Here is a 17,132-nt window from a genome sequence, read left to right on the forward strand (position 1 = left end):
GAAAGAACAGATCAACACCATTAAGGGAAGATTAACTTGATCCAGAGATAATTTATTCAAACACGTCACTGCCCAAGGAGATTGAGTGTCGGAGACAGAAGTGGCCACCTAGGATGTTACCAAAAGTTAAATGGAAGTGATAGGGAGCAGCCAATATGGAGACTGCACGATAGCCTTGAACTCCAAACACTACACAAGGGAAATTCACTGACAAACTGCACTCCACGAATTACAAATCACCAGTGTTTAGAGAAGGATCTGACAATGAAATCTCATTTGTCATATGGGGACAAAGAAGAAAGACAAAGGTGGAGGAAGAGTGAGCCCTGTGGGAAGCAAGAGACCACTGACAATGCAAAAAATGAGCACAGGAGAGGAGACCTGTGCTTTTCAAAAACCGGTGTGGTGGTGGCTGTTTACTTTTAAATTATTTTTATTGCAAACATATGCAACAAAAATGGAAAGAAAAGAAAACCACTGTGCAGCATAAACATGGTGGCCATATGCTTGCAACAAAAATATGAAAGAGAATAAATTACCCTAACAGAGTTTTTAAAGAACATTACAAGCATTTCATAGCAGGCAGGTATACTTAGATAGGAATAATAATCTTGTTTGGTATTAATAAGCATCACAGATAAAGGATAATGTTACTTACCCAGTAAGCATCTGTTCTTGGCATGTAGAGCTATAGATTCACATGCTTTGCATACTCCTGCCATCTAGTGTTGCGTCCGGATGTTTGCAAGTTGTTTTTCTTCAAAGAAGTTTTTGCTAGTCACAAGGTAAGGTGACTCCTCCTTTCGGTGATAGTGTGCATGGGCATCGACTCCATTGTTAGATTGTTTTCCCGCAGAGGGTAAGAATGGAGTAAGTAAGTGTAAAATAGAGATGTCCATGCGTATATATGTAAAGTAAGAAACTGGAACAACTACAGGTACCTAAGGAGGCACATGTGAATCTACAGCTCTACATGCCAAGAACAGCTTCTTACTAGGTAAGTAACCTTATCCGTTCGAGGCACGTGAGATGTAGATCACATGCTTTGCATAGACTATACAGCAGTACACTCCCAAAGGGGTGGCTAACCCGTAGCCATTGCAGTTGTTTGAAAATAAAATGTTTTAAGTACTGCCTGGCCTACATTAGCTTGTTGCCTCGCTAACACATCTACACAATAGTGTTTGGTGAATGTGTACGGTGCGGACCATGTTGTTGCATTACAGATATCAGCCAGGGGAATATTCCCTAAGAAGGCCATAGTAGCCCCTATTTTGCAAGGTGAATGCGCTCTAGGGGGTATTATCAAAGTTCGTTTTGCTTTCACGCAACATGTCTGGATACATTTCAAAATCCATCTTGCAATGCCTGAGTTAGATATGGGATTGCCTTTGTGTGGTGGTGAAAAAGCAACAAAAAGCTCCTTTGTTTTACGAAATTCTTTTGTTCTTTCCATGTAATATAGTAGAGCTATTCTAACATCAAGTGTGTGTAGAGCTCGTTCTGCTACAGAATCAGGTTGAGGAAAGAAAACAGGTAACTCAATTGATTGAATGATATGAAAAGCAGAAACTACTTTAGGAAGAAATTTAGGATTGGTTCGAAGAACCACTCTGTGACGCTGAAAGAAAGGCTCTTGTATAGTTAAGTCTGGAGTTCACCAACTCTCCTTAGTGAAGTGATTGCGATGAGAAAAGCAACCTTCCACAAGAGGAATTGTAATTGACACCTGTGCATTGGTTCAAATGGTGGACCCATTAGCCTTATAGGGGCTATGTTTAAGTTCTATACTGGTGCAGGTGGCACTCTTGGTGGTATCACTCTTTTTAATCTTCCATAAAGGCTTTTATCACTGGTACTCTGAATAGAAATCCATGTTGTCTGTTTTGTAAGTATGCAGCTACTGTTGCTAGATGTAAGCAAATGGATGTATAGGCTAGTACAGATTGCTGTAAATGTAACAGATAAAAGATGATGTTTTGCACAGAAGCATCCAGAGGATTGATATTGTTATTGTTGCAATAGATAAAAACCGTTTCCATTTTGCTGCATAACATGCCCTAGTAGTAGGTTTTCTAGCCTCTTTTAGGATATTCATACAGTCTGGTTGTAATTGTAAATAATCAAACTCTTATGACTTCAGAAGCCAAATCGCCAGGTTGAGTTCTTTGGTATTTGGATGTCTGATTTCTCCATGACTCTGAGGGAGGAGACTGGAGTTGAGATGCAGCTTTTGATGTGGGACTACTGAGAGTTCCAGCAGGGTGGTGAACCAAGATTGGAGTGCCCATGTGGGAGCTATGAGAATCAGTTTGAGGGATGTTTGTCTGAGCTTCCGAACTACCAACGGAGTGAGTGGGAGAGGCGGAAAAGCGTAGGCAAATACCCCTACCAGTTCATCTATAGGGCATTGCCTTTGGAAAGCGGGTGTGGGAACCTGGAGGCGAAGTTTGGGCGTTTTGTGTTCTGAGCTGTAGCAAACAGGTCTATGTGAGGAAATCTCCATTCCTGAAAGTAGGAGAGGAGAATTTGGGAATGAAGTTCCCACTCATCGACTTGCTATCTCTGTCTGCTGAGAAGTTCTGCAATTGGATTGTTTACTCCTGGAAGATGTTCTGCCAGGAGATAAATCTTGTGGTGTATAGCCCATTTCCAAATGGCTTGTGCAAGGCGTGACAGAGAGAGTGTGCCCCCCCGTTTCTGTATATAATACATAGCTGTCACGTTGCCTGTGCGGACTAGGACAGCTTTGCCTATGAGATGAATTTGAAAAGCTGCGAGCGCTAGAAATACTGCCAGTAGCTCTAGGTGATTTATATGGAGACTCTTGCACTTTAGACTTCACAACCCTTGGATTGTGTGATTGTGTAGGTGAGCACCCCAACCAGTGGGCGGTGCATCTGCTGTTAGCACGTATGTGGAACAGGGTTGATGAAAGGCCGCCCTTTGGGTACATATTCTGGGTTCTACCACTGCAGAGAGCGATGGGCATGGCCATCTATCAACACTAGATCGGTCAACTGACCCTGCGACTGGTTCCACAGACTTGCTAAGCATTCTTGAAAGGGAAGCATGTGAAGTCTTGCGTGGGGAACAATTAAGATGCAAGATGTCATCATTCCTATCAGTTGCATGAATACTCTAGCTGGTAATGATTGGTTGGGCTGAAAATGAGTGAGAAGGGGACCGAATATTGAGAATTCTGTCTGCATTGGGAGAGGCTAGAGCTATTTGAGTGTCTATGGTGGCTCCCAGATAGGTTTGTGTGTTGGAAGGCTGTAGATGAGACTTCAACATATTCACTGTAAACCCTAGTTGGTGTAATAACTGAATTGTGGCTTGAGTGTGTTGGAGACACTTTTGGTAAGTGCTGGCTTTGATGAGCCAGCCGTCCAGGTAATGGAAGATATGGATGTGCTGTCTTCTCAGATGAGCTGCGACTACTGCCAGGCATATGGTAAATATCCTGGGAGCAGTGGCGACTCCAAACTGTAGTACTTTGAATTGGTAATGATGACTCACTATTAGGAGTCTGAGGTATATGCAATGAGCAGGATGAATTAGAATGTGGAAATATGTGTCCTTTAAGTCAAGAGTAGACAAAGTTGCCCTGCAGTAGAAGTGGGAGCACTTGTTGAAGTGTCACCATGTGGAAATGCTTTGACAGTATGTAGTGATTTAGTTCTCTGTGGTCCAGAATAGGTCTCAAGGAGCCGTACTTTTTGAGAATTGGACAATACAGGGGGTACAAGCCTGACCCTTGATATTGTAAAGGTACAGGCTCTATGGCTAATTTTAACAAGAGAGACTGGACTTCCTGTTTGAGCAGGTGTAAATGTTCTGGTGAAATTTTGTGAGAATGGGGTGGAATGTTTGGAGGATTGTTGGTAAGCTCCAGGCAATCACCATGTTGGATACTTCATAACACCCATTTGTATGTGGTTATTGATTGCGAAATGGGGAGGAATTGCAGAAGACGTCCCCGGCAGGTGTTAAATAATCGGGGTGGGGGGAGTGTAGACAAGTCACTGCTTGTTAGGGGAAGGGGAATTGCGTGGTGTGTAACCTTTGTCCCATACCTTTGCCGTTATTACCTCTGTATCCTCCACTAAAGAAGCCTCTTGAGCAGGAGGATTGATTGTTGCCTTTGTACGAGGCAGCAGTATTGTCTGAGGACATGTTCTTGGACCCACCACGATAGAAGGTAAGATGAAAGGAGCCGCAATTAGAAGGAGACTGTAGAGTTCCCATTGACTTAGCCACTTTTGCGTCTTTCTTCATTTTCTCCAACGACTTATCTACTTTGGTGGAGAGTTAGTTGGTGTAATAAGTAAATGTTCTAATTGTGGGAAGGTGGTGTAGGGCAATGTGGTGGAAGAGGAGGAGAAGAGGGGTTAGTACCAACATTCTTCCTCTTCAAAGGAATGTGATAATATATGTCCTCTGACTCAGGTTTGCACTTCTGACACGGTTTAGTAAGAACATGTCCTGTATCAGTAATAATATAAAGTTCCTTTTGTTTTGGGTCCGATTTAGGTGGTGGAGCGTCAAAAATTGGATCCTCCAGCTTCGGAGTTACATTTTTCGGTTTCAGCACTGAGGACTTCGGTGTGGAAGATTTCGGTTCCAAAGCAGTCTTTGATTTCGGTGTCAAGGGTTTCAGCTCCGAAGCAGTTTTTGACTTCGAGCCTGAAAGTTTCGGCTCGGTGTCTGACTTTGGTAGCCTCAAGCCAGAAGGTTTAACGACGAGTTGCTGGTGCCGGAAGGCGGGGCGTCAGAAACATCTCTCTTTGTTGACCGTGGCCCGAAGAAGGTTGTGGAACCAAAGCCTTTTGCTTGGTCTGAGTTGGATTTTGTGGCAAGGGGTGTTCGGAACTCGCGGGAAGTTGACCTTGAGGCATGTAGTCTTCCATCTCTGAGTCCGATTCCAGAATGGATACAAGTTCTTCCAGTTCTGCTTCTGCCCCTTGTGCATCGAATTGTGCTAGGATCCTTCACTGAAGATGTCCAGCGTGTATTCGATGTTTTGGCTTTGCATTTCACAACGTCGAGCCCGACTATCGCGGAGAGTTTTCTTAGACTAAAACGATCTGCACATGTCTCAATCATGTTCATTGTGCTCTGGAGATAAGCACAAGTTGCACACTTCGTGTGAGTTTGTGTTTGGATACTTTACTTTTTTTTTTTTTTTTTTTGCAGAGTTTTATATAGCGCGAACTAGACCCGAACTGAATCAGGTATCCGAGCGCTTTACATAGCACCAGTTACGTTACATGAGGACACGCATTCATTTTAGGCACGGGGAGATTAAGTGATTTGCCCAGAATCACAGGAGGTTTTTTTGGGCGTCGTTACCGAGACTCGAACCCAGATCCCCAGGTCCGAGGTCGAGCGCCCTAGCCGTTAGGCCTACCCCTCTCCCCAGAGGACAGAATCTGAATGAGTCCATTCCATCAACTGCGAAGTGGAGATTTTCCTCACTGATACGATACCGCGGAGAATTGGGATACACGTTTGAAACAATACCGACGTGGGTAGAGTGGTTTGCGCATTGAGGGAAAGCCAAAGAACGGTTTCGAACCGGAGTGCAGCAATACACATCCGAATCCGATGGCGGAAAAAAACAATCTAACAATGGAGTCGATGCCCACGCACACTATCACCGAAAGGAGGAGTTGCCTTACCTCGTGACTGAAAAGACTTCTTCGGAGAAAAACAACTTGCAAAAATCCGGGCCCAACACTAGATGGCAGGAGTATGCAATGCATGTGATCTACAGCTCACATGCCTCGGAGATATGTTTTTTTCTATTGGCACATATAAAAGATACTTTGAATTACTGTCAACTGAACATATAGTCATTCTTGCTGTTTTAGCTAACAAAAAGAAGAAAAAAAACAATAATAAAAAAGATACAGAATGGATGGAAAAAAAGCATTTGCGGAGTGTTGACTCTGCAGTCCATATGGCGTTCCTTCTTTTTAGCTGGAGTGTACTTATATTTCTTGCCCATGTTTGTTTAGTGACTGATATCACATCAGCCTCTTTACAAAAGGAAATTGTATTAAGCGGGAAATATTCTCTATTGTACCGACAGGCAAGACTGATCAACCAATTGAATAGGATGGATCTAGGATCGTCAAATACCTTATTAAAGATCTAACTTAGTAGCTTGAAAAAATACACTCTATTCTTGTAATAGGTTACAGATTCGCAAATAGGGCTTTCTAAATCCCAAAAAGCCTTTTTGTGTTAGCAAAAGGGTCGATTCACAGAATCGGACAGTTTGTGACCGGCAAAAAGGTTTATACATGTGGCTCTATTTACCTTCTTTCTTGAGTCTGCTTTGCCATCTCTTAGGCCAGGGGTCACAAGGGAGGGGGGGAGGCAGGGCTTACAATGGGCCATGGGGTCGCAGCTGCGAGCCCTGGCAACACCAAAAGGACTTCCATGGTGGGTTAGGGGAAGGAGCAGGGGCCAGTCAAAGAGGCATTAAGCAGTGGGTGGGATTAGGTGGGCAGCAGATGAATGAGGTCAAGGGGTGGGGGTAGAGTTAGGATAAGAAGGGCTGTAGATATGAAGGACTGGCCTGAGGGGTCGAGGCTAGAGGGAGGTTGGTGCAGAAGTCAATTTCGGGAGGTTAGGATTAGGTGTGGCTCATATTTGCAACGCAATCGGGTGTTGCTGTCCCACCCAAAACTATCAGTGCAGGAAGTTAAAACTGCTGCTATTTTAGCATCATCCTTAACACATTAGTTCCACAGTGTGGTCATCTAGAACCCGCAGCTTTGGAGTATCCACAGTTTCCGCCATACTCCTGCAACCCCAGGGACTTACCCCTCTCATCTGACTGTAGTTGCGCCTCCAGGTCCTCTGGTGACACGTAGAACTCTGGCTCATCGCCCTCTGGTGGCTTAGGTTTACACTTCCCGCAGCAGCAGTTACAGCAGCAGCACAAGCAGCAGCAGCAGTAGCAGCCTGTGGCCAGGCCACAAAAGACGAAGAGGGCCTGCAGGCACAAGAGGCAAAGGATGACCCAACAGGTTGAACGCCTAGGTGCTCCACTCCGATGAGGGCTCAGGCTGGATTAGCGATCAGATCCTACCATGGCCTAAAGCGACTTGCATAGATGATGCTGGTCTGGGGTGAAAAAAGCAGGCAATGATCGCTGGGATGAGGAGAGCAGGCACTGGGAGTGGCAAACGAAAGCAGGCACTGGGCCTGGAGGCACACAGCATGCTCCAGGTACTAGGGCAAAGAGAGCAGTGACTAGGCCCTGGAGAGAGAAGAGCAGGGACTGGTCCCTAGAGAGAAAAGACAAGTCTGTGCACCGTGACCCGGGCTGAAAACAGCTGAGTCCAGGGTGAAAAGATCCAGGGAATGGGGACAACACTCAAGGACTGGTGACACTGACATCTATAGAAGTGTGTTTTTTGGAGGGGTGGGGTCCTATTTTCTCAATTACTTATTTGAGGTAAAAGGGAGTTGGGTAAAATGTGTGTGGCAAAAGTGCAATGTCTGTTTTTCCCCCCCTCTGACATTCACTAGTTTTGGTGCGGCACATGGAGGGGGTGGGCCTAACAAATAGAGCTGGGGCACAGATCCCATCTGCCCCCAGCAAGAGGGAAGAGGAGAGTCATGCAGTAGGGAAGAGCAGAGTGTGAACCTAAAGGGAAAAGAAGAAATAGGGCACCTGGCTGGACGGAAGAAAAGAAAGAGTGGAGCTGGAGGAAAGACCAGAGTGTGGGCTGGGTGGGGGGGGAGGGGGAACAGAGAGTTGAGCAGGAGAGAAGAGCAGAGAGGGGGACGAGCAGAGAGGGGGGATAGAAGGACAAGCAGAGAGGGAGGGGGTAGGGGGAACGAGCAGGAAGCGGGGCCAGGGGGGGACAGGCAGGAAGCGGAGCCAGGCAGGAAGCGGGGCCAGGGGGTACAGGCAGGAAGCGGGGCCAGGGGGGACGAGCAGGAAGCGGGGCCAGGGGGGACGAGCAGGAAGCGGGGCCAGGGGGGGACGAGCAGGGAGCGGGGCCAGGGGGGGACGAGCAGGGAGCGGGGCCAGGGGGGGACGAGCAGGGAGCGGGGCCAGAGGGGGGACGAGCAGGGAGCGAGCCAGGCGTACGAGCAGAGAGTGGGGCAAGGGGGGACGAGCAGAGAGCGGGGTCAGGAGGGAGGAGCATAGAGCGGGCGAGGGGGGAGGAGCAGAGAGCGGGGCCAGGGGGGAGGAGCAGAGAGCGGGGCCAGGGGGGAGGAGCAGAGAGCGGGGCCAGGGGGGAGGAGCAGAGAGCGGGCCAGTGTGGAAGAGCAGAGAGCGGGCCAGGGGAAAGAGCAGAGAGCGGGGGAAAGAGCAGAGAGCGGGGCAACGAGCAGAGAGCAGGGCTATGGGGGACGAGCAGAGAGCGGGACCAGGGGGGAGGAGCAGAGAGCGGGACCAGGGGAAAGACGACGAGCAGAGAGCAGGGCCAGGGGGGGGGGGGACAAGCAGAGAGCGGGGCTAGGGGGGACGAGCAGAGAGCGGGGCTAGGGGGGACGAGCAGAGAGCGGGACTAGGGGAGACGAGCAGAGAGCAGAGAGCGGGGCTAGGGTGGACGAGCAGAGAGCGGGGCTAGGGTGGACGAGCAGAGAGCGGGGCTAGGGTGGACGAGCAGAGAGCGGGGCTAGGGTGGACGAGCAGAGAGCGGGGCTAGGGTGGACGAGCAGAGAGCGGGGCTAGGGTGGACGAGCAGAGAGCGGGGCTAGGGTGGACGAGCAGAGAGCGGGGCTAGGGTGGACGAGCAGAGAGCGGGGCCAGGGGGACGAGCAAGGGAGACTAGCAGAGAGTGGGGCTGGGGGGAGGGCAGATAGTGGGATAAGAGGTAACAGGCAGAGAGTGGAGTTAGGGGGACGGGCAGAGAGTGGAGCTAGGGGCGACGGGCAGAGAGCGCAGCTAGGGGCAGCAGGCAGGGAGTGGAGCTAGGGGTGACGGGCTGAGAATAGAGCTAGGGGCAACGGGCAGAGAGTGGAGCTAGGGGCAGCGGGCAGAGAGCGCAGCTAGGGGCGACGGGCAGAGAGCGCAGCTAGGGGCGACGGGCAGAGAGCGCAGCTAGGGGCGACGGGCAGAGAGCGCAGCTAGGGGCGACGGGCAGAGAGCGCAGCTAGGGGCGACGGGCAGAGAGCGCAGCTAGGGGCGACGGGCAGAGAGCGCAGCTAGGGGCGACGGGCAGAGAGCGCAGCTAGGGGCGACGGGCAGAGAGCGCAGCTAGGGGCGACGGGCAGAGAGCGCAGCTAGGGGCGACGGGCAGAGAGCGCAGCTAGGGGCGACGGGCAGAGAGCGCAGCTGGGGCGACGGGCAGAGAGCGCAGCTGGGGCGACGGGCAGAGAGCGCAGCTGGGGCGACGGGCAGAGAGCGCAGCTAGGGGCGACGGGCAGAGAGCACAGCTAGGGGCGACGGGCAGAGAGCGGAGCTAGGGGCGACGGGCAGAGTGGAGCTAGGGGCGGCGGGCAGAGTGGAACTAGGGCGGCGGACAGAGAGCGCAGCTAGGGGCGACGGGCAGAGAGCGCAGCTAGGGGCGACGGGCAGAGAGCGCAGCTAGGGGCGACGGGCAGAGAGCGCAGCTAGGGGCGACGGGCAGAGAGCGCAGCTAGGGGCGACGGGCAGAGAGCGCAGCTAGGGGCGACGGGCAGAGAGCGCAGCTAGGGGCGACGGGCAGAGAGCGCAGCTAGGGGCGACGGGCAGAGAGCGCAGCTAGGGGCGACGGGCAGAGAGCGCAGCTAGGGGCGACGGGCAGAGAGCGCAGCTAGGGGCGACGGGCAGAATGCGCAGCTAGGGGCGACGGGCAGAATGCGCAGCTAGGGGCGACGGGCAGAATGCGCAGCTAGGGGCGACGGGCAGAAAGCGCAGCTAGGGGCGACGGGCAGAAAGCGCAGCTAGGGGCGACGGGCAGAAAGCGCAGCTAGGGGCGACGGGCAGAAAGCGCAGCTAGGGGCGACGGGCAGAAAGCGCAGCTAGGGGCGACGGGCAGAAAGCGCAGCTAGGGGCGACGGGCAGAAAGCGCAGCTAGGGGCGACGGGCAGAAAGCGCAGCTAGGGGCGACGGGCAGAAAGCGCAGCTAGGGGCGACGGGCAGAGAGCGCAGCTAGGGGCGACGGGCAGAGAGCGCAGCTTGGGGCGACGGGCAGAGAGCGCAGCTTGGGGCGACGGGCAGAGAGCGCAGCTTGGGGCGACGGGCAGAGAGCGCAGCTTGGGGCGACGGGCAGAGAGCGCAGCTTGGGGCGACGGGCAGAGAGCGCAGCTTGGGGCGACGGGCAGAGAGCGCAGCTTGGGGCGACGGGCAGAGAGCGCAGCTTGGGGCGACGGGCAGAGAGCGCAGCTTGGGGCGACGGGCAGAGAGCGCAGCTAGGGGCGACGGGCAGAGAGCGCAGCTAGGGGCGACGGGCAGAGAGCGCAGCTAGGGGCGACGGGCAGAGAGCGCAGCTAGGGGCGACGGGCAGAGAGCGCAGCTAGGGGCGACGGGCAGAGAGCGCAGCTAGGGGCGACGGGCAGAGAGCGCAGCTAGGGGCGACGGGCAGAGAGCGCAGCTAGGGGCGACGGGCAGAAAGCGCAGCTAGGGGCGACGGGCAGAAAGCGCAGCTAGGGGCGACGGGCAGAGAGCGCAGCTAGGGGCGACGGGCAGAGAGCGCAGCTAGGGGCGACGGGCAGAAAGCGCAGCTAGGGGCGACGGGCAGAAAGCGCAGCTAGGGGCGACGGGCAGTAAGCGCAGCTAGGGGCGACGGGCAGAAAGCGCAGCTAGGGGCGACGGGCAGAGAGCGCAGCTAGGGGCGACGGGCAGAGAGCGCAGCTAGGGGCGACGGGCAGAGAGCGCAGCTAGGGGCGACGGGCAGAGAGCGCAGCTAGGGGCGACGGGCAGAGAGCGCAGCTAGGGGCGACGGGCAGAGAGCGCAGCTAGGGGCGACGGGCAGAGAGCGCAGCTAGGGGCGACGGGCAGAGAGCGCAGCTAGGGGCGACGGGCAGAGAGCGCAGCTAGGGGCGACGGGCAGAGAGCGCAGCTAGGGGCGACGGGCAGAGAGCGCAGCTAGGGGCGACGGGCAGAGAGCGCAGCTAGGGGCGACGGGCAGAGAGCGCAGCTAGGGGCGACGGGCAGAGAGCGCAGCTAGGGGCGACGGGCAGAGAGCGCAGCTAGGGGCGACGGGCAGAGAGCGCAGCTAGGGGCGACGGGCAGAGAGCGCAGCTAGGGGCGACTGGCAGAGAGCGCAGCTAGGGGCGACTGGCAGAGAGCGCAGCTAGGGGCGACTGGCAGAGAACCCAGCTAGGGGCGACGGGCAGAAAGCGCAGCTAGGGGCGACGGGCAGAAAGCGCAGCTAGGGGCGACGGGCAGAAAGCGCAGCTAGGGGCGACGGGCAGAAAGCGCAGCTAGGGGCGACGGGCAGAAAGCGCAGCTAGGGGCGACTGGCAGAAAGCGCAGCTAGGGGCGACTGGCAGAAAGCGCAGCTAGGGGCGACTGGCAGAAAGCGCAGCTAGGGGCGACTGGCAGAAAGCGCAGCTAGGGGCGACTGGCAGAAAGCGCAGCTAGGGGCGACTGGTAGAAAGCGCAGCTAGGGGCGACTGGCAGAAAGCGCAGCTAGGGGCGACTGGCAGAAAGCGCAGCTAGGGGCGACTGGCAGAAAGCGCAGCTAGGGGCGACTGGCAGAAAGCGCAGCTAGGGGCGACGGGCAGAAAGCGCAGCTAGGGGCGACGGGCAGAAAGCGCAGCTAGGGGCGACGGGCAGAAAGCGGAGCTAGGGGGCGGGCAGAGAGTGGAGCTAGGGGACGGGCAGAGAGTGGAGCTAGGGGGCGGGCAGAGAGTGGAGCTAGGGGGCGGGCAGAGGGTGGAGCTAGGGGACAGGCAGAGGGTGGAGCTAGGGGACGGGCAGAGGGTGGGGCTGGAGAAACAAGAAGAGAATGGTGCTGGGGGGGGCCAAGAAGAGAGAGGTGCTAGGGGGACGAGCCGAGAAGAAGGGGCTGGAATGATGAGCAAAGAGGGTACTGGATTGGAGGGGAGGGCTGTAGGGAAGAGCAGGGAGCATCGTGCTGTAGGGAAAATCAGAGATTAGAATGGGGCTGGGGGAAGAGCATAAAGAATAGGGCTAGAGGGAAGAGCAGAGAGTGGGCCTAAAGGAAACAGCAGAGACTGGGTCTGGAGGAGAGAGCGGCCTGGAGGGTAGAGCAGAGAACTGGCCTGGAGGGTAGAGCAGAGAGTGAGTCTAGAGGAGACTGCAGACAGTGGGACTGGAGAGAAGTGCAGAGTGAAGCTAGACAGAAGAGCAGAAGGAGTGGGCGTGGAGCAAGGAGCATAGAGAGGGCAGGAGAGAAGAGCAGAGAGAGGGGCTGGACGGAAGAGGAGAGAGAGGGGCTGGAGGGAAGAGCAGAGAGAGGGGCTGGACGGAAGAGGAGAGAGAGGGGCTGGAGGGAAGAGCAGAGAGAGGGGCTGGAGGGAAGAGCAGAGAGAGGGGCTGGAGGGAAGAGCAGAGAGAGGGGCTGGACGGAAGAGGAGAGAGAGGGGCTGGAGGGAAGAGCAGAGAGAGGGGCTGGAGGGAAGAGCAGAGAGAGGGGCTGGAGGGAAGAGCAGAGAGAGGGGCTGGACGGAAGAGGAGAGAAAGGGGCTGGACGGAAGAGGAGGGAAAGGGGCTGGAGGGAAGAGCAGAGAGAGGGGCTGGTTGGAAGAGGAGAGAAAGGGGTTGGATGGAAGAGAAGAGAGAGGGGCTGGACGGAAGAGGAGAGAAAGGGGCTGGACGGAAGAGGAGAGAGAGGGGCTGGAGGGAAGAGCAGAGAGAGGGGCTGGACGGAAGAGGAGAGAGAGGGGCTGGAGGGAAGAGCAGAGAGAGGGGCTGGAGGGAAGAGCAGAGAGAGGGGCTGGAGGGAAGAGCAGAGAGAGGGGCTGGACGGAAGAGGAGAGAAAGGGGTTGGATGGAAGAGAAGAGAGAGGGGCTGGACGGAAGAGGAGAGAAAGGGGCTGGAGGGAAGAGCAGAGAGAGGGGCTGGACGGAAGAGGAGAGAAAGGGGCTGGACGGAAGAGGAGGGAAAGGGGCTGGAGGGAAGAGCAGAGAGAGGGGCTGGACGGAAGAGGAGAGAAAGGGGTTGGATGGAAGAGAAGAGAGAGGGGCTGGACGGAAGAGGAGAGAAAGGGGCTGGACGGAAGAGGAGAGAGAGGGGCTGGAGGGAAGAGCAGAGAGAGGGGCTGGACGGAAGAGGAGAGAGAGGGGCTGGAGGGAAGAGCAGAGAGAGGGGCTGGAGGGAAGAGCAGAGAGAGGGGCTGGAGGGAAGAGCAGAGAGAGGGGCTGGACGGAAGAGGAGAGAAAGGGGTTGGATGGAAGAGAAGAGAGAGGGGCTGGACGGAAGAGGAGAGAAAGGGGCTGGAGGGAAGAGCAGAGAGAGGGGCTGGACGGAAGAGGAGAGAAAGGGGTTGGATGGAAGAGAAGAGAGAGGGGCTGGACGGAAGAGGAGAGAAAGGGGCTGGACGGAAGAGGAGGGAAAGGGGCTGGAGGGAAGAGCAGAGAGAGGGGCTGGACGGAAGAGGAGAGAAAGGGGTTGGATGGAAGAGAAGAGAGAGGGGCTGGATGGGAGAGAAGAGAGAGGGGCTGGAGGAAAGAGCCGAGAGAGAGGTTGGAGGGTGAGAGGGAGAGAGAGAGAGCCAGGAGTACAGTTTGGCAAAGAGACATGAAGCAGGGAAGAGCAGGTGTTGAATTGGAAATGGAAGTCTCTGCTGAACTCTTACCTTTGCCCACCAGCTGGACAGCACAAAGTAGGTATTGACATTTTCCTCGCCAAATTGCTCGGCCACGTAGAGCCCAAGTGAGCCGTATTTGTCGTAGATGTTCCTCTTTGTGCCATCGGTCAGTATCCCGTGAGCATTGTTAATCTCCTTAAATTTCTCTGCAGCTTCTGGGTTATCGGGGTTCTTATCGGGATGATACTTCAGTGCCAGTTTCCTGGAGGCAGGAGAAAACACAAATCACATGTGAGAAATTATTAGGAAGACGAAACTTCCTGTACAGATGAAAAAACATGGTTCTCTGTGACCTAAAATAAAGTATTGGCCTTTCACAGAATAGTGAAAGCAGGCTACTGGGTGTCCTGGTCTTTCTTGTATAACCTCCCACCCGTTTTTTGTCCAAACTTCGCATGTGCAATCCAGGGTGCCAGTCGGGCGCGGGTTATAACCATGACCATGCTTGTGCTCACCCAAGTGTAGACTGCTCCTCTTCAGTGGCAAGTGACTCCATCATACTAAAACATATGGAGTCAAACGGGTGGGCTCACACTGCACTCCCAACTCAACAAATAGGAGAAAACTATAAACATCCTAACCTGTCGTGCAGCACAAACCTTACCATCCAGAAACGTTCATTACTAATAGGTGTTTATGGAAAATATACGCAATAATCAGAAGCTAAAACATTTTTTAACCTTATGAACCCCCCTGTATTAGGGGGACCAAGACAAACATTAGCACATTAAACATTATGAATGGCACAGCATGTCAAATGTCTCTGCAAATTAATAACATGGATGTTTTCTTTCTTTTAACATAACTGCCAGCCAATTTCTGTTTTGATTATCCCACAACGTTTGAACATTTGTCCTTGTACACCAGTCTCCTTTCTATCTCCACGTCTCTCGTAATATTCCAAGTTCTCTTTTCCTAGCATCGGAAATACCAATTCATTAAAGGGCCTGGTGCTCAAGCACTTCTTATGCATCCACTGTGCACCTGACAGCCACAGCTCTACTGTCAGCATTCCAAGATATGCAGGGCTCACCTCTAGATATTAAGTTTGAGATGCCACGACTACACCATATCTCTACTCTACTCACAGTTGCTTAACTCATGGTGTTCAAAGTAGAAGTGATGCCCTCTGGTCAAACCATGGTAGAGTCCTTCTCTAAAGCAGAGACCTCACACACTCGCCGTACTTGCCTTATACTCATGAAGACTGTCAAAGAATCACTTGAGTGTGTCCTCACCGTAGTGATCAGTATGCCATACACATACTTTACACATCACTATAAGCGGATTCAGACGAGGTCTGTGATTTTTAACCCTAGAAACATGGAAGCTGGAAGTCAGGGGACTTGTGAAATTTCTGCAACGCCCATACGCACAACACCTGTGGGCTGGTATCGAGGCCATCAACATTGTGATGCGCGCATTTAGGTGCAAAAAGAACAATTGATGGACAGAATGCAGAACAATGTCATACATTCACTCCAATACAGATATCTGGGACTAAATCCATCGTTGTTTGGCTCCTTATGCCATTCCAGTTTGAACCCAGCCATATGCAAATCAGTCTTGACCCTGAGCCCAATGGAAACAGTCAAGCCCGAAAGGCCAGGCCAGGTCCTCCCTGGACTGGAAACAAGCATACTAGGACCAGTTTCGGGGTTTCACCCCTCATCAGCTAGGATAGCTTGACTCCAGTGGCATGGAGTGCACAGGACCCAAGTCTGGGCATACCCTTCCCACTCGGGTGACAAGTGCAAAAAGAACAATTGATGGGTGAATGTATGATATTGTTCTGAATTCTGTCCAAGTACAGAGATCTAGGCCTACATCCATAGCTTTATGCGCCCCACGCCATTCCAGTTTGAAACCAGCCATAAGCAAATCAGTCTTGACCCTGTGTACAATGGGAACAGTCCAGCCCGAACTGCCAGGCCAGGTCCTCTCTGGACTGTAAACCAGCATCCTAGGACCAGCTTCGAGGTTTCACCCCTCATCAGCCAGGATAGTTTGCCTCCCGTGGCATGGAGAGCACGGGACCCACAGCTGGGCATACTCGTCCCATTCGGGTGACAAGTGCAACAAGCATTTACAATGCAATGGTCTCGGCATTATTAAATGTAGAGCTATTGGCATTGCCCATTACTTTTTTTTTTAATCATAAATAAATGGCATTGTCATTTACATTGCCAATAGTTTAATCGTTAAATAAATGGCATTTTCATTTGTAAAGATTAGTGCTGTGAGGCCATACCAATGGCAGCACATACGCTATAAGAATACAAGCAACATAACAATTGTTATTACACAGGCAGTAAGTAGACAGTGTCCACAGACGAATTACACCCCGGAGATGAGCCTCTCTGGGCCCGTCACTAGCGTTGGAGTCCCTCCCGGGGGACTCGAAATGACAATTGGGCCCCTGAGCAACAACCAAATGCTGCCTCTTCGATGGAGCCCCCTCCTGGGGGCTCGAAGCAGCTATGGCCCTAAAGAGCCTCTGGGCTCGAACAGAATGCCCCCTGAGCCTCCCCTTGCCCGTGCACACTCACCGGACTCTCAGGCGGAGGCTCCTCGGTGCAGGCGGCGTCCTCCTCCTCCCCCGGTCCTGCTCCTGGGACCAGGTGCTGGCAATGGCGGCGGGCGGGGCTCTCTTCCTCGGGGGAGCCCCGCGGGGGAACCAACACGCTCCCTTTCCCTCTCCAGGCGAGGGCACCGGGCGCAGGGTAGGCTCCTGCTTGCCCCGGTGCTTAAACCGGCCGCGAGTCTTCGGTGGGAGGCGGGGTAGGCTCCCGCCCTCCTACTTCCGGTTCTGGTTGTCCTGCCCCGGCCTGCCTGACTTCCTGGTCGCGGGCCGGCGGCGATAAGGGAAATCTCGCCGGGTGGGTACCGGCTTCCCAAAATAAAGCGCTCTGTGCGCTATCAATATAATTAAAAAAAATATTTAAACAAGACTCGCGCAGGGGGACGGGACACGCGGGGGGGGGACTGGCGCGGGGGGTTAAAAAATACATTTTTTAAATGAAATGTGGCATCTATCTGCTGTCTTCACATAGGCACTGTAGGACACCAACTATGCCACATTTTAATTCCCACCATCCTTACCCCCACAAAGGACAAGGGATGAGGATTGTAGCTGCCAGGCAGGACAGCGTGGCTTGGCCTGGAGAGGTGTCCAACCCCGACTCGTTCAGCCCATTAGGAGCTGTAAAGAAGGCGCATGTCAATGATTGGGAGGAAAAAGCTTCAGTACAGAAGGGGTCCTACATAATGCAGCTTCAGGAGCAAGTCCTACTATAGAGATGCAAATACAGCCACCTGCTGTTAAATCGTCCTGACTGTGTGAATGAAAACCACGTTGGGGGGGTCCCTAGTTGGGAATAGGTGTTTTGGTGAGTATT

General features: G+C 53.5%; 1 protein-coding gene across 1 annotated transcript in view; it reads right to left on the minus strand.

Annotated features, from left to right (window-relative positions):
* The window catches only part of DNAJC5 (DnaJ heat shock protein family (Hsp40) member C5), a 244,403-nt gene that overhangs the window by 21,870 nt on the left and 205,401 nt on the right, over positions 1-17,132 (minus strand). The window contains exons 4-5 of the mRNA XM_078651667.1: positions 13,723-13,936; positions 6,838-7,009 (exon numbers count right to left, since the gene is read on the minus strand). Coding sequence (XP_078507793.1) covers positions 6,838-7,009; positions 13,723-13,936 — 386 coding nt within the window. The remainder of the gene's footprint in view (positions 1-6,837; positions 7,010-13,722; positions 13,937-17,132) is intronic.

Source organism: Lissotriton helveticus, chromosome 7 (assembly GCF_964261635.1).
Source record: "Lissotriton helveticus chromosome 7, aLisHel1.1, whole genome shotgun sequence".
NCBI lineage: Eukaryota > Metazoa > Chordata > Amphibia > Caudata > Salamandridae > Lissotriton > Lissotriton helveticus.